Here is a 22,012-nt window from a genome sequence, read left to right on the forward strand (position 1 = left end):
GGAAATTTTTTTACAATTTTAAAAGGTGGGAAACCACTTCATGGCTAGTGTTGGTTGGCATATGAGACATTAGATCTTCAAATCTGCCTTCCAGCGGGAGAGCAGTGCAAGTCTTGGGACTTCCATTAGATGATGGTGGCATGTTCTTGGTGAAACCAAGTGTCTTGTGTCTGTCAGGCACTGCTGATAAAAAGGTATATTAGGTGTGCCATCGAGTAGTTAATGCTGAAGGTGCAAAACTGATTATTGGAAAAAGTAGCACAACAAGGGATTATAGGAACCCTTCTGGCAGAGTGGAAATTGTCCCATATGTCATCCATGAGCAGGCAGTGCTAGGACACAAGCTGGCAGAAAGTGCTACCTTTAGATACCAGGAGAAGAGATATATATTATCTGAATTAATGAAGGGTGGCTGTGTATAGTCCATGGCATGAATCTTCTGTTCCTCTTAAATACAACAGTGCTTGTGCCTCACTCACTTGGGCACTTGAAGAGAGGTGAGATTTAGTAAGATAAACAGTGAGCTTGAGACTCTTCCTGGTAGAATGAACAGAAAATTACAGATCCTGTGGCAGTAAGCATTAAGTGCTGTTCATATGGAGAAATGTATAAAATGACATCTGGGACAGTGTCTAATACCGTAGTGAAATACAGGCATGGAATTTGTGATAAAAATATGTTTTACAGTTGTGGATGAAGTCAAGTAGCTGTCAAAGCTAGTGTGTTGGGAAGCAAAGGCAAGAGAGACAATTTGTTAATTGAAAAAGATATGTCCATGAAAGCAAAATTAGGAAACTTTAATTATATGAGATAGAAAGTATTTTGGGAGAGTAAAACCAAAGTGTTTCTAGTGAGAGGCTTTGTGCTGAGAAGCTGCAGTCATTGAATGGTATGTGAGTGCCTTATTAAAATTTACGACAAGGTTAATCGGTTAATTTTCTTTCTAAATGAGTAAGTTGCAATTGGTCTTTGGGCTCATCCATGAATAAGAAACTTGTTAAAAGTGAGAGGACATTCAGGTAAAATTTCTGATCTGGAATATTGGTGGCTAATAAATGATTTATTGATTGATTTATTTAGTGAAAAAATGGCCTGAGAAGAAAATTAAGTTTTCCAGCTTTCTTACCCTGCCAGTGAACTGCTGGGAGAGAAATAGCAAACTGCTCAATTATACAAGCCAGGCAGAAGAGAATAATTGGCAGAAATGCTAAAGTAAGATATTAGGGTGCTCAGAAAAAAGGGAGTGAGACCTACTGAAAAAGGCCGCTGTCCAGAAAGAACTGATAAGGTGGTGTTCTGGAATCTAAACAGTAGTGTCAAAAGTGGACAGAAGATGGTTACTGGATAGGTGTTTGCTGAAAATGACTGTTTGCATATATAGGGAGTAAAAACTTCAGGGGCCTTTTTGAGCATTGCATAATTTTTGCATCTTGATGTCCTATTACTGCTGAAATGAACTGGTTATGGTTTAGCAAAAGGAGCACATCCTCATGCATCACTGACATCAAGTGATAGGAAGAGAACCTAAACTTTGCAAAGTAAGATCATCTAATTTTGATTTTGTTTGTCATTTGAGTAAACTAAATTTGCAATAGTAAATTAATATTTACACTATTTTAATGTGAGCTTTTTTCAGGGTAATTCATTTTATCTTTGCCCATCTAAAAAGCCACTTGCATATTATTTTGCAACATGTGTAGCTTGTGATTAAGAGAGCAGGATGGAGCCAAGAAGTCTGTGTAGGAGCAATCAAATATGTAGAAAGCTAGAAGTATGTTCCTTTCTCCAAATCCAGTTGACTCAGAAAATTCTCATTTCCCTAACTTTCTTTTCCCAGAGGCAAATGTAATTCACCCCTAAGCATCTTACAGTTCAAAACTCCTCATTTTCCCCCCTAGTTTAAAACTATTCTCTCTTTTTTTGTCAGCCTGCCCCATGTACCTGCAGTAAATCCCTTTGGACAGGTTCTCTGGGCTGCTGATCCTTGCTCAGACTGAGGGCTTCTCCATGCCTGTTCTCCTGACCTCCTCAGGCTCACCTTCACTGAATAATGGCTGGGCAGTTGCTGACCAAATTTAAAATAAGACACATGTTGTCATCCCAACAATTCCACCTCCACCCCAACCCTTGAATTTCAAGAGCATTTGGGTTTTTTTTTGGATTTCACTCCTTCAAAATGAATGTCTTTGCATGCCAGAGCAAAAGTAGTATCTCAGAGTAATTTAGACAGACATAGAGGACAAATCTGCCTACAACTTTGCAGATTTGTAAATCTCAGTCCTATGCAGAATTCGATGTTACTCTTAACTTCGTGGCAGTTGGCATGTGAGTCTGTAAAGAACAGGAGAGAGGGCTGTCACTAGATTTGTGCTGACACTTTCAAGTACCTTAGTGCATTTGACTGCCTATGCTCAGCATATTATTTGCATTTGGGTCCTCTATTAGCTGATTTGCTTCCATTAGTTTTAGACATAGCACCGTAAGACTGGTTGGCAAGTAACAGTGGAAGTGCTCTTTTGTTGTATATGTCATGTCAGGTAAACTTACTGTATTTCTTTCTTTCAAATTGTTCTGTCCACGGCTTTCATTTCTGTTGTTAAGATACCATTTAAAATTCTTTCATTAGAGAGACTAGGTTTGGCAGATAGTTAAAATATAGTTGGAGAAGAGGAATGTTTTAAAAAATACCCCCTTCCCCCCGACACTGATAATGTCTAAAAGGACAAGAAATGACCACCCCCTGCTTTTGCAGTGTTGTGGCTTAGGAGCAGCACACCCTAATTTAGTGCTCCTGCTCAGTAAGAGTCTCCCAAACCAGACACCTCTCAATCCCCTCCCCTCTTTGGTGGGAGACACAAAGGCAGAAATCATGAGCTGGGATAAGAACAATTTACTGGAAGCAGCAATGAGATAAAAAAATGGACAGTAACAGCAGCAATACTACTAAAACTCATGTAAATAAAAAATAGTACAGCAGTCCAAAATGAACAAGCTTTGTAGTGTATGAGATATGCTCCCTGTTGAAATAGTTTGAAATGAGTGTTAAAGCTGCCACAAAGTTTATAATGCACTGGATGACTTGTAAAATTACTTGCAACTAGCTACTGGGCTAGTCTTATTTTTTTTTAATTTGAAATTAAAGTTGTTCAAGATGGAATACTGGAATACATGAAGTCCTAAATTGAGTGTTTAGCTTTGGAAATTTTAACATATAAACCGTGTCTGTTTTTTATTTTATTTTTTTTTTTTTTGAAAATAGCATGAGTTTAATGTTATTTCCCTGTTGTAATACAGTTTAGCTTGTATTTGTTCAGATTCTAAGCCTTCAGCTAGCAAATAGTGTTCATAAGATAAGTCTAGATTTTATTGTCTTTAATTTATTATTTTGGGAAAATACACAGTCCATAATTTTAAAGAATTTTTTGTGCTCTGAACAATTAAAGCTGCCGTTTATTTGGTGACATGAGGAAAAGTTTTATCTTGTTTTCCAGTTTAATTTCTGTGAACTTACAATGGTGAAATTTGACAGTTTAATACGAGGAAGGTCATCCCTCTTCCCTTCTACTCCTTTCCCCCCATTTTTCCTATTAATATCTGCAAACTTCTTCATTTACTTTAAATATCAGACATATATTATGTTAAACTAAACATTCCTTAATTCTTTCCTTTGACCTTGACCATCAAACTAGCACAAATTAACACTCAGTCCCCTCATCGTTTCCCTGGAGCATCTGTACCCTGAAGCAGTTCACATGCTAGAATGAGGTTTATGTATGAACTCCAGAAAATAAATGAGCAGAAAATGCAATTCCCTGAGGGCTGTCCTGGCTCTCCTGTGTTTTCACATGGCCACTGACAGCAACTATGTGACTGTCCCTCAAAATGTCTTTTGGAATGGCGTCCAGCTTGGCCTGCTGCATGCTCACACCACGTTTGGTTATTTGCTTGGAGTTCCTGTGTGGTTCTTATACCCGATTTTTGCTTCTAGTGAGGACTCCACTGGGTTCTTTTGTGTTCCTTAAATGGGAGCTGCAGTACCAAAAAGTCTCCTGGATCTCCCACAGCTCACCTTGTGCCTGTTCTTGGTCTCACGACCAGAGGATGCAGCTGTCTCTCAGCAGTAACAAAATACAGAATTGCTGGGCAGTTTTTCTCAGTCTGTTGGCTCTGGTACTTGGGGATTTCTGCTTTTCTCCTAGAATGCTTCCCCGCCCGTCTGGGTAGCGTGTGCTGTGCTCCTCGGGCATCCTGCTGCGCTGATTTGCCACCCACAAACCAGGCTTTAGTTTGCACTGCTTGCTCATCTGCTGTTTCCTTCCTGCAGCCTCTTTTCCTTCCCTGCTGCTACATCCAACCAGTTGTCCCCTCACTGCCCCATATGGCAATGGAGAGCTGCTTTCCCTTTGGCAAGTTCACAGATTTTACATACAGGAGCAATTATTTAAGCTTTTTCCTCTAATTAAAAGATTTAAGTTTTGAAAGTGAAAGAACATCTATTTTTCACGATTTTCAAAATTAAAAGGGATGTATGTGTTTAAATATTGATGGTTTAGCCCTCTGGTCTTTCCCATACTAAAACAACTTAAAAAATGGAGTGGAATATTTAATCATGGAGAGTCATTGAACATTATGGACTTCTTTTGAATGTGTGTAAAGCAATAGTGAAACTCAGTTTATACAGAATGTTTTGTCCTCATCCAAGTGTATCCTCATTAACTTATGAAAGTAGTCTTTCAGGATAAAATTTGTTAGGGATTTTGGCAGACTTTTTAAATTTTCACTGGTAATGAATGTGAGTGTAATGGTGCTGGAGCAAAGGCCTTGGCTATCTACAGGCACTTCGGAGCTTTATGTATCTGAAACATACTTCCTAATTTTTTGATGTCTGCATCATGCTGTTTTGTGTGGTTTACATATATTTAACTGATGGTGTATTTATAGTCTGAATACAGAATTGCCTTTGATTGATCTTTTGAGTCAGTAAAATTATGTTGATAGCTTTAATCACAATGATCAAATCCTTCTCTCAGTATGACTCATATATTTGCAACTTAGAGTTTATTAATAATGGCTATTAGTGGCTCACGCCTATGAGATAACAGAATGAAACTGGGATTTTAACTGAGTGATCAGTATACACAAATATTTAAACCATTATAAAATCCCCTAAAAATGAATATTTTTTCCCCTGAGCAGGAAACAGAATTTTAGAACAATGGACTTGTAAGAGGCTCAGAGTTGTATTTTTCAAAAATGCTAGTTTAGTTGTTTAAGCTGCATTGAGAGTTGATCAAGAGCTGTGTGGAGCTTATTTAGCTTTTTCCAGGTTCTGAGTTGCTTATGGCTAAGGATTTGCAGCAGCATTGTGATGGAAACATCAAGACCATACATTGGGCATTCATAGAGAAAAATGACTTCCCAGGGTATAGTTTAAGAGAACATCTGTTTAAGTCTGTTTAAGAAATTGCTTGGAAGTGCAAGCTTTGGGTTTAGTTTGCCCTTGGAACTCTGTCTTGAGTAGAAAACTCCACTGCTTTTGCTGCTGTGAGCCTGTGATTTTCCTGTGACCTGGTTGTTGTGTTGGTGTGTCTTTATCAAGCTGCTAGTGTGTCTGGAGCAGTGCTCATGATTATCTCTATGGGCTGCTGGGAAGGCACAGAGTGTGGTGGTGTTGTGGGCTGACCCCCCTGCTGCCTTGTTCTCTGTCTGCTTTGAATGCCTTGGTTCAGCATTTCAGTCCCAGCAATTGAAACTGAGGCATGAAGGAGTGTGATCTTATGGGTTTAATCTAGGAAAGACTGAGATCATGAGCTGAAGGAGGAAGTTGGAAGTAGTAGTGATGTCAGCCCATTTATGACTGTGTGGCTGTCATGAATTACTCACAATGAATTTTAAATAGACATTGAGAAATAAACACTAATTGCTTTGTACTGTCTGCATTTACCCAAAAGACTGTGTTTGTCCTTTTGGATGGAGATGTTTACTGTTACCTGCAAGCAGAAAATTAGGCTTATGTGTGACTGTGATTACTTACTGAGACTCAAACTCATAGAGAAAATAAAATCTTGCTTACAAGAGGTGGCATTTTAATGGGAGTGCCTGATCTGGCCATCTACCTTGAATTTGCTCATCTCCTGTTGGTATAGTGGTCAGTGTTACCAGTGAAATCCAGAACTTGCATGTGTGGGTCATTGCAGGCTTCCTTATGAGGCTCTGGAGGAGCTGGAGGTGCCGTGGGGCTGTGGCTGAGCCTGGCTCCCTGAGGGCTGGCTGGCAGGGAGGGCATGTAGGGAGGGTTTCAGGTGAGTCTGACTTCATCACTTCAGACACAGTCAGCTTGGGATGTAGCTCAATTAGCTGAGCCATAAATTGATGGGCCTTGTGATGTCACAGACTATTTCAGCAAAATTTGTGATTCAGAGCACAGGATACATGTCACCCAAAAGTGTCTTTAGAGTTTGAAAAAAATGGTGTACATGTTACTTTGAATGTGAATACTTAAAACTATTTTTACAGCTAATTTATCCTTTATCCCATCCATCTTCTCTTCTGCTGAGTAATTGAAGAATTTATTGAGGTCTGAAAATGATGTGACAGTATCTGAGGTGCTGGGAAATAGAAGAGGAGACAGTTCCTAAATGATGAGATTGGCTGGTGTCTGGTGTTGTTCCTGTCATATTTCAGTGCTACTGGAATTTTGTTTTTGCAGCGCTGATAAAATGTTAAGGGACTTAATCTATTACACTGGCATCTTTTGAAAACAAAAATAGAAATTCAGCCTTGTGTGTCTGATGCTACCAGGCTTTCTTCCAAGTTTGTAATGACAAGATAACAATGAAGCTGAAAGTGTCAAATGACCTGAATATGTTTTCACTGAGCCTGAGTTGTTTTGATTCCTGTTAAGGAGAGGGAGGCTTTCAGTGATGGAAGTGCTCATGGTAAGAGAAAAGTAAACTTCAAGATCGCTCCCAAATGCAAACCTTGTACCAGTTTCTAGATGTATAAACTTAGAGCTGCAGACTTCTGCTTCTTTCAGTGTGGAAAACCTGATGATGGGCTTGAGAAGGTCTGGATCACCTGCTGGTGCTCAAGGGCATGGAATGTTCACAACAATTTCATATGCTTTCCATGGGGGAATGCAGAGCTTGCAGATTCAAGAGATCCTTGGGTTTGATGTTTCATTGTTTCGTGCCTGGTATTTGTAAGCTGAGCTGAGGTGACAATTCCTGCCACTTTTAAATGCCACTGTCAGTGCATTTAAAATAAGTGAAGAAGTTAGGCTTTTCTTACATTGTGCTTTATTTATTTCAGTGGTGTTTATCTTCCCCATTGAAACTGCAGCTCTGTGAAAATACTTTAAAAGTAAAGGTATCTATTGTAATGAAAAAACTTTTGATACAGAGCATAGAAACAAAGTACTCAACATTATAAATCCAGACCACTGCTTTTATGGAGAGTTTTGCCTGGGAACCAATTTAGGTTATTTTTTGCATTTGCTTTACAGATTAAATATAATGAAAATTTTTCAGTGGCATATTGCCAATGCCAATGAAAACCAAAATATGAGGTAACACAGGCAGTAGATTTTATCTGTGTAAGCATGAATGTATCTTAATAGCTCAAAGTAACTGAAAACGACCATAAGGAAAAATAAAAATAAGCAGAAGAGTTTAACAACCTAGATTCATAAGGCATAATTTTGAGCAGAAAGACAGGAGAGGAAAAGAGAGAATCCTTTAAGGCAGCTCATAGAGGCAGTGTAATATTTGATGACTCTGACTGATACCAACTCTCAGATCCCATTTCTTTAAATCTTGAAAAGTTTGGGTTAAAATTTTGACTCATTTTTGAAAAAAATATGCTGGAATAGTGGTGGGGGTTTTTTTGGATTTTTTTCTTATCTTCCCCCACCTGCCCATCTGGGCGCAAAAAAGATTAATTCTACTGAAAACACTCACTTTTTTCCTAATGACATTGTAGTTTTGTTCAAAAATTTTGGTGCTGTTTAGTTCATTGCCTGGTTTCTAAAATCTGCTGCTGCAAAAGCTGGCTGTGAAACAGTATGGTTTCATTGCTGACTCTACTTTTTAGCTTATTTTGTGTCTCATTGGCTAGAGGCACCTTTCTAATCCCAGCATTAGGGTCTCTAATGGAGCATGGCACAATTTTAAGTCATTGAGAGCAATATCTAAGCAATCTTGTAAACATTGTTCATCTTTGCTTTTACTGCTCTTTTGTACATTATAATTATGTCATATATTTTATTTCAACAGTACTCACACTTAAAAAATTTCTTTCTAAAATTTCAGTTTTGATTTTAATATTAAAAAGCTGATTTCTGAAATTGTAATAGATTGCTTGCTTACAAATGGGGATGTGGGAAAAAATTGAGAACTCTTTTTGAGAAATTTTGTAGGATAAAATTCTCTGTGTAATAAACTGAACGGTTATTTAAAAGTTAAATGTGAGACCCATTACAGGGATCCTGCTTGCATTGTTAATTATAGGTATCCCTCTGAAGAAAGGGGTTGCCTTTTCACAATGGATATTCGAGCTGGTGAGATGTCCTGTTATGTAATCTCTTCCTTCTGATTTCAGATTTCCTCTGATTCAATTTAATAGTACTTAAGGTTTTGAGTTGTAGTACAAACCTGCAAAATATCAAAGCCCCCTTCAGTTACTTGGGAAAATTGCATTATAGGATTCTTGCTGAGGTCAAAAGGAGGACACTATTTGCTTTATGTGCACTCAGGATCTCTGGACAAGTTTTATAAGCATAATGAACTGAAGTAATCTGGTCATTGCTTACCTCAAAATAACAACAAAAGGAACTGTGTGCAAAAATAGCATAAAGAATACCAAAAGGAGAAGTTATACCCAAGTGGAGAGAGGGGACAGAGGACACTGCCTTTTCTTTGCCTCATGTGAACCTCTCAGGATCTAAGCTTTCATAAACTTAATTTTGCTGAACAATAATCTTGGTAAGCTGAAGTAATGATGTTTACTTATGTATTTGGAAGACTGTAGAATCACTGAAAGGAATTAGAAAGATTGTCTTGATTCTTAGCCTGATTCTACTACTGTAATTCTTTCACAAATGGTCTTTTAAACAAAATGTTGCTCTATGTTGCAGAAGATTTGAAAATGTCTGAGAGTTTTCTTTCAGTTGATACAAAATTTTCCAAATGTTTTTGAAAAACAAATCTAGGGATACAAGATGTGGTATAGCATTTTAAGTGAGAAATAATTTATTTTTCAAATTATAATATAAATAGCTAAAACAAAATTGTCACTACTACTCCACTGGTTTACTTGGTTTATTAATTCACAGATATACAAATGAATATGTTGCCCTGTACACTAATTCATGGAAATTTGTTATTGAAGGAATGTGTTCAGCTTTCCATGTGAATGAATTAGTTGTACCGAATGAGTTAAGTGTGTGTGTGGAAACTGTCAATGTATATGGTCTTGTTTTACTTCTAAAAAACCTAGATGATGTGTCAAGTTATTTTAGGAATTTAAAAAAAACCTTAAAATTTGTAGTACCTTAATTATGAAGGTCTCTAGGGGGACTTAAAAATGTGTATTATGTATTTTTCAATATAAAAAGTCTTCATTTAGAAACTAGCATCTAAAGTCTTTGTATGACATTGGAAAAATACTCCTCTGTTTTAATGAATTTCATGAATGTTAATAAGCCAAGCTGTGTTTAGACAAGGTCTTGCCTCTTAAGTAATGTTTTCCAACAACTTCTCATTCTTTGAGACCATTATGTAGATCTTGTGATGTCACAGCAATCTCCATGGCAACACAGACGTCATTAACATGAAGCATAAGCAAAGCTGTCTTTATTCAAACCATTTATTCATTTATTTATTTATTTGAAAGAATAAGAGAAAAAGTAGGTTAGGGAAAAAACCTTTCATCTCTGAATGTTTTCTGAGATAAAGTAATACGAGAACTTCTAATTTAAAACTAAAATAAGGGTAATTTTTCCCAAAGAGGGATCTATTCCCAGGTGTGCTGATGTGGTACCTGCCTCTGAGCTTTCTGTTCTAGATAGGTTGCAAAGCTGAACTGCTGCAACAAGCTAAATTTGTTGTTGCCTCTACTAGTAGGTTCCAGTTTTGTTGGTTTATATAATTGCATGTTTAGTCTGTGAACATAGATCTTGAATTCAACAGAAAAATGCCATCAAAATGTTTCTTTAGTGTGCTGTATATATAAAAGGGTCATAAAGGAACACTAAGTGGCATTCTCATCTGAAAAGTATTCAGGATCACCTGCTGCTATAGAGACCCTGAGCATCAACCCTTTCTACAGTAAATTTGCAAAACAGTTAGTTTGTTATTCTTAAAAGCACTTTTTCAGATGGGATTTTAAACCATTTTTCAGCTTAATGTTTTAGTTTTGATGTTACATTATGAAAAGTGAAAAGCAACAAATGTGAAACTTTATACAGTTACTTAATATTTCTACCTAAACTAGTAAAGCTTGCTACCATATTCACTCTTGTAACCACGTAAAATTTTAAAATTAACCTCACTGTTCAAAACAGTAATCTGCTATAAAAGGAAAACTGTGTGAAGATCATAAATCATATGTTTCAGGGTTGACTGAGAGGACTTTCTATGGAAACAAACCTCTAGAATCTAGCTAATTTGAAATTATTCACTGTGTGTTTTCAGGAACTTCTTTTGAAGTGTTTTCAGTAGTCAGCTGTAAATTAGCAGATTAATGCAACCTCTGATCTGGGTTGCATTTGCATAAGAATTAAATCCCTATGAGCATTACATAGATAAAGCACTATAGTCTGTCATCTGTAAGGATGCTAACTAAAAGTGTTCAAAATACTGAAGAGGTTCACTAAAGTTTCCAGCTGGAGTTTAACTTCTACACATTTTTAGCAGGAGTTATTTAAAGCGTTAATTCACTATAAATGTGCTTATTCTGTAGTTTTACTATGGTGTGGTGAGAGAATGCTTTAATCAAGCATTCTCTCTGTCTGTTTGCTGGGTTCTTTGCATCCTCCTGCTGCAGCAGCAGGGTTATTATCCTTGGCACCATGATTCCTCTTCCCTCACAGGCAGCGGGTGGTTTGGGTCCCTAGTCAAGCAAGGAGCTGCAGTGATGTCTCAGGCTTTTTTCTCCAGTGAAACACTCCTCCCAGGTATTATTAAGTGGCGTGTACTTAGCTGTGATATCTCAAGTGAGTCCCTTCCCTGACACATGAGCTGTTGTATCTGAGACTGTAAACATCTAAGCTATCATATGACATTGGATAAGCCTAATCATCCTTATCCATGGTATGCAGTGAGCTCATGTCTCCAGGATTTGCAAGTAGTGACAGTTCTGCAAATGCCTCTTCAACTCGCCAGCATCTCAATTTTCCTTTCAACTGAAAAGCATTTCTACAAAGCAGCTACTTGTTTTGCTGAAAAAAAGAGCTATAAATAGAATAACATTGTAGGAGTTAATGTGTTAAAAGAAAAAAAACCCTAATCTAGTTATTATTTTGATATGCAGGCGACCACTACATTTTTATTGAAAAGAATAGTTATTACAAGTCAAAAGCAGCTTGGGCTTCCCTTGCATCTTTACTTGCTTTTTCTAAAAGACAGGCACTAATTCAAATGAGAATCAAAGAAGTCAGCCTATGTTATCAGATAGTTTGATGTTCTGTGTAATGATGTCCTGTCTTTCAGCTGACAAACTCTTTCTTTCATAGTTTGCAGCGTGCAGCTCTGAGTGTGGGGAAACCTGCTGCTGCCTTCCCTCTCTGCTTGCCTCATCCCCAGCGGAGTGCTGTTCACGTTAGAGTGGCTCTGCATGCATGACAGGCTATGGCTTTTTTTCTGAGGGGTCAGAAAATGGCCATGCCAAATTTAGTTTTCATCAGAGCACTTATGCCTTCCCCTGGGAATGGCTTGTGCATGTACACGAGCTTCTTAATTGTAACTTTTCTTTTCCTTGGCAAGGATGAGTTGGGTGCAGGTCTGGGTTTCAGAGCACACGGATGTGAAATCCAGCTAAACCTAGCTTGGCTAGAATAAACCATGTAGAGGGACTGATGCTTTTCATTCTGATCTGCACACACCAAAATGAAATATGATGGTTCTTAATGGAAAATGGAAAAGATGCGTGAGGAGACACTTGACTGAATCCCTTATCATCTCTCTAAATGACAGATAAAAAATAGTCCCTCTTTTGTTTCCCTTCTAGAAGTCTACTTACTACTGCTCTGTATTTCATCAAGGAATTCAGCGTGACTGGTTGGCTTTACAACTAAATCTAACTTACTAACATTTTGATGTTGTTGCTAGCTGAATGTTGATTATTACATCAAGATTCGGTTTTGGGATTTTTTGGAGACCAGACATTCTGCTCATGTTTGTTTCTGTATTGTCAGATAATAATTGATGCAGCGATTGAAAACAGATCCTGCCATGACCTCCTCAGTCGTGGCACTGCTGTGAGGAAGTGGAGTGTGCAGGTGGGAGATGCAGCCCATGATCCATCCAATGGGATGGGGACTCCTCTCTGCTGTGATTTTGAGAACTGGAGAATGGAAAGATTGGAAATGAAGGGGATAGCACTCGAATGTAAATGGTGATGGTAATAATAGCATTTTCAGGGTGAGAGCTATCTAAGAGCAAATGAAGACACTCTGGCTTACATAACTTCAAATTCTAAATATGCTTCATGCAATACCTCTGTATTTCATTTTGGTAGTTTTCTATGATTCTCCTAAATGTAGGTGTCAATTGAAGCAATGTAATTTTCACAAAAAGTGCTTTGAAGTATTGGGTTTATGTAACTTAAAATCCATTTTTATCATGAATATGTTAAAAGCTTGAGAAACTGAACTGAACCGTGCATAGCCTTGTGCTTATGGATTTATTCATATACAATCTTGCACAGATAAAGATTGGTTGCAGTGAAGGTGGGAGAAGGATAATGTTTACTTTAATCTCCATGTTTATTTAGATGTTCTGCATTGGCAAATACTGCACATCAGTGATCTTAATAAACCCATTGTACCTCCCATTTGAAAACTTCAGAACAAAGAAAGTATTTGAATATCTTGATTTCTAAAATATTTCAATATTCATGCATTGCATTTCTACTTTGATTATATTGTAATTTTTTATAAAAAAAGAAAGGCAAAATCTCTATGGAACTAATTTCCTTGCTTACATATACCTTATAAGATTCTAAGAACTTGAGAAACAAGAAAATTTATTACTTGTATTTTTCATTTTAGTACAACTTGTCTAAATTGAAAATTCTTTTTGATTCAGAGCAAGTGTCAATTACAAAGATTTTTATTCTCAACCAGCATAGTTGTTGAAAATAGTGCAATTACATATACATAAACATATAACAGTATTATTATTATTTGCAGAAGAATGTGCACCACAGAGGTGACCATACTTTGTGGAGCTATCTTTGTGAGACTTAGAAATAGTTTTACTAAAGCCTTAAGCTAATGTAATGTAGGGAATATCAAAAGAAATAAAAGTCAAAATTACATTGTAGCGGAAACCCTAAATTTTTGTCCGTCCTTTTTGCAAAATTGTCATTAGTGAAATTGAATTTTCTGTGTGAGTGATCTCTGATTTTTAAGAGAAGAAAAGAACAGGGCTTAACACTGAAAACCCTTTTCTTGGTGCTGTGAGGTTTCCTTCAGATTCTGCATCACTTTTGATGAATGCATTTACATTCCATTGCTGAGAAATAACTTTCCATTTGGGAGCTGGGTTGACGTGAAAACAGGAATGTGGAGGCCCAGGGTGAGGGGACAGGGCTGAATGCTGATAGAGAAACATTCCCTCTTCAGTAGCTGCTGCCTCTCCTGCGAGCTTTGAAAAGAGCATCTGTGTGAGCGTGTGTGAGGATGTCTGGGGACCTGGGGAAATGGATGGGTTGTGTCTGGAGAAAACTGCCTTGTCCTCCAATGTCATGATGATAAGAGAAAGAACAGAACAAGTCACCTCAATACCTGCAAGTTTTTGGCTGTCTCTGTGTGTAAGTGCTTATAAAAATGCATGTGTTGCTTGTGGCTGTAAATGTTTCATTTAATTGAAGTACTTTGTTGTTTTGTTTTATTACTAAGTCTAATCAATTTGAAGGGAAATAAATGCAGACAATGGTCCTAAATTATTCTGTTGTTTTTTGTTAGCCATAGGCACATTTAAACTACTGTAGTTTCATAATAGTGAAGAATTTTTTTTAATGAAGACTGAGAATGTAAACTTGGGAAACATCAAAATCCTTAATTTTCATTTAAAACTTGTCTTCTGTTAACAAGCATGAAACCTGAAAACTGGCACCTCTGTTCTTTAGCCAGCTATGTATGTTTTCAGTATAACAAGTTGTAAGCTGAGAAATGTGTGTAGTAAGATACATTTATGGATAGGGGAACTGTCATCTCTGATCAGTGTAAATTCAATTTAAGAATGCATTACAATGTGAATGAAATTGTAAACTACTTACATGGGTTAAAATACCTGCTTGTAGTACATAGTGATAAAAAAGTGGTTTTTTTAATACTAATGACTTTTTTTAAAAATAATGCTTTTGAATAGTCAAGTGGGAAATTCAACTTTTGTCAATTGTTTAAAGGAATAGTATAGTTAGGGAGAAATTGCTTGGGGAAAATAACTGGCTGTCCACTATAAAGTGGATTCCTGTAAATAATATTTTATATATATTTATGTAGTTGTTTGGGTTGGGGCTTTTTGTTTGTTTTGTTTTCTTCTGTTCTTTTTTTTTTTTTTTTTGTTTTTTTTTTTTTTTTTTTTTTTTTTAGGGGAGGGGGTAGTTGGTGTTGTTGTGTTGTTATTTTTAAAAAATTAAATTAGGTTTATATTCACATCATGCCTTCAGTATCCCTATGTGAGTACAAGTACTGTGATAGAAAAGGACTCCAGAAGTGAAATTATCTCTAGGACAGGTACTGAGGAGAGCATCTGTGAGGCTTAATACTTGGGGAATGTCAAGTCAGAGCTTGACATTGTGTGGTAGTAGGGAAGAAAAGTGTTGGAAAAGTTGCTGCAAAGCAAGGTTCTCTGGGGAATTTAGGTGAGGCAGCAATAGCCTGATCAGGCAGCCCTTCTGGCTTTCTAAATTACTGTTGTAACCTCTGTATTCCATATTGACAGCTACAATTGCAAGGATACCTTTAAACTGCCTTATCTTCCTTTGGTGAAATTCTCTTATGCACATCACCAATTTAGAGAAAAAAGTTGCCAACCTGTGATTCTTTCAGATGTACCATTGCCTTAATAGTTACAAAAAAACCTATATTTAGGAGTTGAAATTAATAAGGCTTAATAAGGCAATTTTGATTTAAATGGAATGGTATGATACAACCACATGTGAAGTATATATAATGTAAAATTCTATACTGCATTTTAAAACAAAAATGGGGTTTAAGCTTAAGCTCTCTATATGCACAGGCTTATCTCACCCTACAGTAAGGGAAGAAATAAATTTGTCAAATCCCTGATCTGTTGAAACATGCTAATAAAGGCTCTCTACATTGTGCTTTAGCTAGACAGGTTGACTATTTTGTGAGAAATCTAAGTAGTCAAACTCACTTTCTATGGAAATTCTGGCATCAGAATTTCGTAAAGAATATTTTTTAGTCAACGTTCCTGAACTAGAGCTGATATTAAGAAGATAATCAATCAGCCCTTGCACTGAAGCTTTATTTGCTTGGTGCTGTTTCTGTGTGATACCTAACATCCCACAAGCCAGTTTACATGTCTGCTCGTGGTCCCTTATGTGAAGTTCGTCTGCTGGTATTTCAGAGTGGCTTGGGTGGGAAAGGACCTAAAAGATCAGATAATTCTCAATCCTCTGCCATGGGCAGAGATACCTTTCACTGGACCAGGTCGCTCAAGAGCTCCATCCAGCCTGGTCTTGAACAATTCGAGGGATGGGGCATCTGCATCTTCTCTGGGCAACCTGTTCCAGTGCCTCACGTTCTTATAATAAAGATTTTTACACAAGGTTTTACATTTTGGACTTTATCAGCTCAGTAAACAGACTGTATCATGTGCTGGGTATTTGCTGATTCTTGTTGCATGCTAATGTTTCAAATATTTTCAATTCATATTCATATTTTCAATTAAATTGTGTTTGTTTGATGGCTTCCTCTACTGAGTGGCAAGTTACTGCAGATAGGCATTTTGGAGAAGACTGCCACTGAACTACTTTTTTGTTCATCTTTTATTTTTGCTCCTGTGGGAAACTCTGGTAAATTAATTTGGGTACAACTTACTGACTTTGATGTCAGTCTTGTGAATTGAAACAGTGGGATTAACAGTACCCTAAGATGTCAGTTATTTCTCAGAGCTGCACATCAAACAAAAAACCTGTGTTCAAGTGTGGTTCTGCAAGAGATGGTATGCACTGTTGTGATGGATGTTCTACCACAGTCAGAGAGAGATAATTCTGAAGTGCCCAAATGTAGTGGACAGTAACAAGAGAGTTCCCTAATTTTCACTGATAATGTGAATTCCTCGCTAGTGATGAATTTTCACCAGTGTTTGTAAGTCAGGAGGTTTAGCTGGAGTGGCCATCTGAGAACTGCAACGCTTGAAAGGTCATTTAACTTCCTTGTGCCTTGATTTACTTGTCTTCTTTCTCACAGCACTTCACAAAGTTTAGAGAGTTTGTTTACAGCGTGAAGTGCCTTGTGATCTTTGGTCAAAGATAATATATACATGTGATGCACTGTCTGCTCTGATAAATTTCGTGCTATCATAGGAGTCTGAATAGTCCAGGAATGGTGTAGTTATTTGCTGTGAAAACCAGTGTGTTATTGGGGGGCAGAAATCTAGGATTTTCTTTATAGTAACTGAATTCACGCCTTCTATCTTAGTATGTTGACTACTTTTTCTCTGGTGCTAAAAGGTGAAATCAAAATAAGTTTTCAAAAACAGAAAAGCACATCAAAACCACAGCTTTTTGTTTGTATTCTGTTTGCTAATGCTTGAAACTTTGGCATGTCAGCAGTGATTAGCAACAGACAGAAGTTAAAAGTTGATACTTACAGACAGCAATAGAGGAGGAAAAAAGGTGGAGTTGAAAAGTGTATATACATTTTTTTTGTTGAAATGAGTGCTTGCTCCAAGGCTACAAAAATGGGTTGGCAAAAATACAGCAATATGTGTTTTCTAAGTGGGAAGAGAATATTTCTCTGTACTTCCAACTAGAATGTCAAATAAGTTGACTTATTAATCACCATCTTTTGCATTTTCATTTTTCAACCAATGAGTTGATTTACTTTCTCCTTTCTTTACTCCTCCTTTCTGTTCCTAAGGAAAAACTGGTATGAATCAGACTATTGGCCAAGAAAATAAGTTTTGACACTTGTAAAACAGTTTAATGAATCAGTATATTGGCTTCATTTTCTGGTGTCTTTAAGAGTAGTTGAAATTTTATAAAATTCAAGATGGTATTGTAGAGTAAAGAACCCTGTGTTTTGTTGCTGGACTGTAGGATGAAGCATGTGTTTGCCTCCAGGAAAATAAGCATTTTGTTCAGAGACTTCTTTATTGAATATTTCTTTTCAAGAGGCCTAGTATTCTGGAAAATTTTTTCTATTGTAAAAGTCCCATGTACCATTAAATGCGATTATTATTTTGATGAATAAGCACAGCTGGCATTTCTTTTCAATATCTGACTGCCTTCTTTTTGAGCCTATAAATGTGCTGTTGTCAAGAGATTAGCCTTTGGGGTAGCAGTTAAATTGTTCATTTCTACCGATGGCCAGGCAGGACAGGAGCATAGATATGAACTGGCTAGGTAAGACTGTTCCGAATGATGTGTGAACTGCAGTTGGTGAGTTAGGAAATAAAGCTTAAAACAATTATCTTTCACAAACACTGTAGCTTTAGTGTGTTGCCACGTGCCAGCACTGGTTAAATTCAGATGTTGCAGTTTTGTTGAGTTTGGTTTCTTTTTCAAGGTGTTGCCCCGGGAGCTTCAGATGGGAAGATTTCGTTTCCCAAGTGTATTGCACAGTGCCGAGTGGAAGAAAGGGAAAGGCCAAATAGTTATATTGGCTCTCAGCTATTTTAGGGTGGATTGGTTACAGCAAACTTAGAGGAGTCCTGAAGTTGCAGGCATTTTGGTGTCTGTTCTGCCCTCCAGTCTACGATGGGAAAGATCTGGCATTGACCTGGCATTCATACCCAGAGGAAGAATCACACACCTGTGACACAAACTTTAGCTGGCTGCCTTCCTTCTGCTCTGATGGTGTATGATCAAGGATCTAACTGTAGAGGTCCTGGATTTCTCTGAATCATGTACCAGTTCTCTGCTCTCCACCTTTACATCTGCACTTTGATGATTCTTTGCAGTGAAGCCTGCAGGTGCACAAATGCATCTAATATGGGCACTCCAAAAACCAAAACAAAAAACCTTTCAGTTTTTTCTTACAGGGATCATAATAGTATAATGTTTAATTATTCTACTATGATGAGAATACCTCGTGAAAGGGCAGAACAACCTTTTGTCCTCATCTATTTAATTTGGGAATACACTTATCTTCCTTATTAATTCACTTTAAGTAGAAAAGAGCTCTAACTGAAGTTGATCAGCCTTTTAATTCTTTCCTTCGTATGCCAGTTACCTTTTGTTAAAGAAATGCAGATAGCTTAGGTAACTTAATACTGTAATGCCAGAAGATACTAGATCAAACTCTCTAATGCAGTTCAGACTCAACTGTGCCTCTTCAGTAGACAGCTCTTGATTGACACTTGTTTTGGTGTTAATAGACTTATTTAGCAAAATACTCGTAGGGAACGATGTGAATACACAATAGCTCAGTGTCCTTGGGTCACAGTTAATTGTCGAAGGATACATGCATGAAACTTGTATCATGCACAGGTATGTATGTTTTTTCTCTGCTTTACAATAGCTGGCTAAGATGTAAATATGCTTATGAATTCTGTTATAGCTCTTATTTCTAACTGAAGTATTTTTGGTTTTCAGTTTTGGCAAGCGTTCTGCCGGCAGCTTCCGACGTGGATGTGAATGCATTGTTTTAGAGCCATCTGAAATGATTGTGGTAAGAATATTTTCAGTCAGTTGCTTTATAATTTTACAGACCAGCTTTGATAACACTTCAGCCTCCAATAAGACTTAAGATTTTCTGGTTTCCACATAATCTTTTAATAAATATAAGATGTCATACCTATAATTTTTATTGTTCTTACATTTACTTCTTTAGATTTCTTGTAAAACTAAAGTTTTCTTGTGCTGGCAGAATAGTTTGTGGGTGTTGTTTTTTTTTTAAACAGCTTTATTATTATTATTGGTAAACATAGATGCTTTAAAGTATTAAGCTCAGGTTAGTTTAAGTAATTAATGTTTGAGTTAAATTTAATCTCAACCGTCTCAGGTTTTTAAGAATAAATTTGAATGTTTTAAAATTCTGTCAACCTTCCTGGGTGAAGGTGAGGGTATTTTGTTAACAGCATCTACTGTAGTCCAGTGGCAGAACGTTGTCTCTGAGGTTTCACAGGCTTAAAAGTTTTAGTTGACTCCTCAGGGCACATCATCTGAAAAAATGCAGAATTGGTGGGCTAGTTTTTTTCCCTCTGTCACAGAGATACAGATCAGTTCATAATGCAGACATGACAATTATCTAAGCCATATAGATAGCTTAAATGTAGACTGTGATACTGACCATTTTTTTCCCTAAAAAGTAACAATTTCTGTAAAACTTGTGGAAGCTTGGGAAAATGTGGTATTACTTTAGGATTGTGCTTGTTTATTACCAGTTTGTGTAACTCACATCTGACCATTTGGGAAGCAGTTTGTTGTCCCAGATTTGTTTTCTAGTTGTAGCTGTGTGAATGTCTGCATGTTTCACATACATTTCTTTTTAAGTTATGAGGAAGAGTGTTATAAAGATAGGTATTGGGAAAGGAGATGACTACACAACGAGAAATTTTTTGGCTGATGGATAATGTTAGGTCAGAGGCAAGTGCTTGCCAGAAAATGTAACCTCTACAGTTCTGGAGAGATGAAATTGAACACTTCACTCAGACTCTCAAAGGAATAATTGGACTTTGAATAGAAAGAATCCTGTCCCCAGAGTTTGGGCACACAAGAGGTGTAGCAGGGTGTGAGTGTGAAGGTGTCAGACGTGAAACAGATCCTCCCTGCAGAGGGGGTAAACACTTCTTGCTGTTCTGGTGAGCCAGGGACTGTGCTCATCCATTTGAGTTAGTGCACTGAAAGCTGTACTTTGTCACTTGGGCTGACTGATGTGTGACACTTCTGACATGGATAAGCTGCAAATTCATAGAAGTATTTTGTCTAACATTTCCTTGTTGAAAAATGTGCAGGAACCTTGTGAGGTGCCTCATCTCTCATCCTGAGGGATGGAATTGAATAACAGGAATTAACTGAATCCCCCTATATAGACAATGCTGGAAGCTGTGATTCTTTTATTCATTTCTTTGTTAGTCTCAAATAACTCGAGTAAGGTTTCTATTAGTTAGGGTAAACACAGAAGAGATGTTGATTTTCAGCCAAATTACTGCAAAAAGATCATTCTCTTCTGGGAAAACCAGAATTATTAGTTCAAATATTTTCATGGCAGCAGACTGTTGTGTAGTAAAGTAGTCTTCAGACTCTGTAGATGGGGAAACTGAGAAGACTAATTTTATACTGGGGTATACCTAATAGGTATTTTTTATTTTCCCTGTTGTTGTTTTGAAGTGGTTTTTTTTTAAATGCACAAATCCAGTCTGTTAGAAATCCTCTTATGCCTTCAAAATATTTGAAATAATAAAAAAATAAATAAATAAAATAAAACCAATCCTGCCTGAAAAATGAAGCTTTTACCATGATGCTGAATAGATGTCAATAGGGAAACAGGCAAGTGTTCTTTTGTACCGGTTTTCTTTCTGGAATGTATTGATTGGTGAAATATTTGTATTTGTGCATGTGTAAGAAAGGGGTGAGGAAATGAGAATTTTTCTTCTGTCATTTTTGAAAAGTGATCGTATTCTGTGATCCTTTTCATACTGAAGTTGTTCTATTTCTTTTTTAGTAGCGATTTCACACTTAGTGCTGGAAACGCAGCAAACTCAAATCTGGCTGCTGCATTTTGAAAATAGGATTTCTTCTGTTTCAAACAAGAGGAAACATTTTTCTCTCTTGTGGGGAAAGACACACTCACTTGCATCTGTTGTAGGTTGATTACATGGAAGAAAATGAGGAATATTTCCAGCGTCAAGCATCTCACAGGCAATCTCGAAGAAGGTTTAGGAAAATCAACCAGAAAGGGGAGCGACAAACAATTATTGATACTGTTGACCCTTATCCTGTGGGGAAGCCACCTCTACCTAGAGGCTACCATACGGTAAGCTGTCTGTATTTATGGTTCACAAAAAGACATAAACAGGAAAACTACTAAAAATAACACGGGGAGAATGGCTAAACTTGCTGGTATCTTTCAAGTGTGCTTCTGTGGGGAGGATTCCCTTCAAAATCACTGTGAATGTGGCTCCATCAGTACGTGAACATGTGTGCAGCTTGCATCTTAGTTCAGAGTTGAAAGTACGTTTCTTATGACTGTGAATGTCGTGTATTATTTTTTAATGTTCCAATCATTATGGGAAATTGTTAAGGAAATTCTGTTCTCATTTCCTTTTCTATTAAGTTACAATAGAATTAGTTCAGTGTACTGTGTTAAAAGGTCAGTTAGTGAAGCACTCATTCACATGTGTGGTAACAGGTGTTGCCTGAAAAGGACTGTGCTGCGTTGCAGTACACCAAATTGGGTTAAATCTGTCATTTCTTTTTGGAATCGAGAACTGAAATGTAAAATTGAAATTAACTTCTGACGGTATTTGCCCTTTATACCTGGATTTTAGTGAGCTATATTGTTGGCCCATCAAGGAGGAAATAATTTAGTCATTTTACTTAATTGCTTTAGGGGATGAGGGAGGGAATCTACATATGTTTCCAGACATTCTCT

The 22,012-nt window shown here is 37.1% G+C and overlaps 1 protein-coding gene across 6 annotated transcripts in view; it reads left to right on the forward strand.

Annotated features, from left to right (window-relative positions):
- RAPGEF2 (Rap guanine nucleotide exchange factor 2) overlaps positions 1–22,012 on the forward strand; it is a 128,397-nt gene that overhangs the window by 19,417 nt on the left and 86,968 nt on the right. For all 6 annotated transcript variants that reach the window (XR_005626590.1, XM_039699991.1, XM_039699990.1 and 3 more), the window contains exons 4-5: positions 19,012–19,087; positions 21,227–21,394. Coding sequence is in view for 5 of the 6 variants with exons in the window: in XM_039699991.1 (XP_039555925.1) it covers positions 19,012–19,087; positions 21,227–21,394 (244 nt within the window). In the remaining variant the exon portion in view is untranslated. The remainder of the gene's footprint in view (positions 1–19,011; positions 19,088–21,226; positions 21,395–22,012) is intronic.

This window comes from Passer montanus, unplaced genomic scaffold (assembly GCF_014805655.1).
Source record: "Passer montanus isolate IOZ18808 unplaced genomic scaffold, ASM1480565v1 scaffold14, whole genome shotgun sequence".
NCBI lineage: Eukaryota > Metazoa > Chordata > Aves > Passeriformes > Passeridae > Passer > Passer montanus.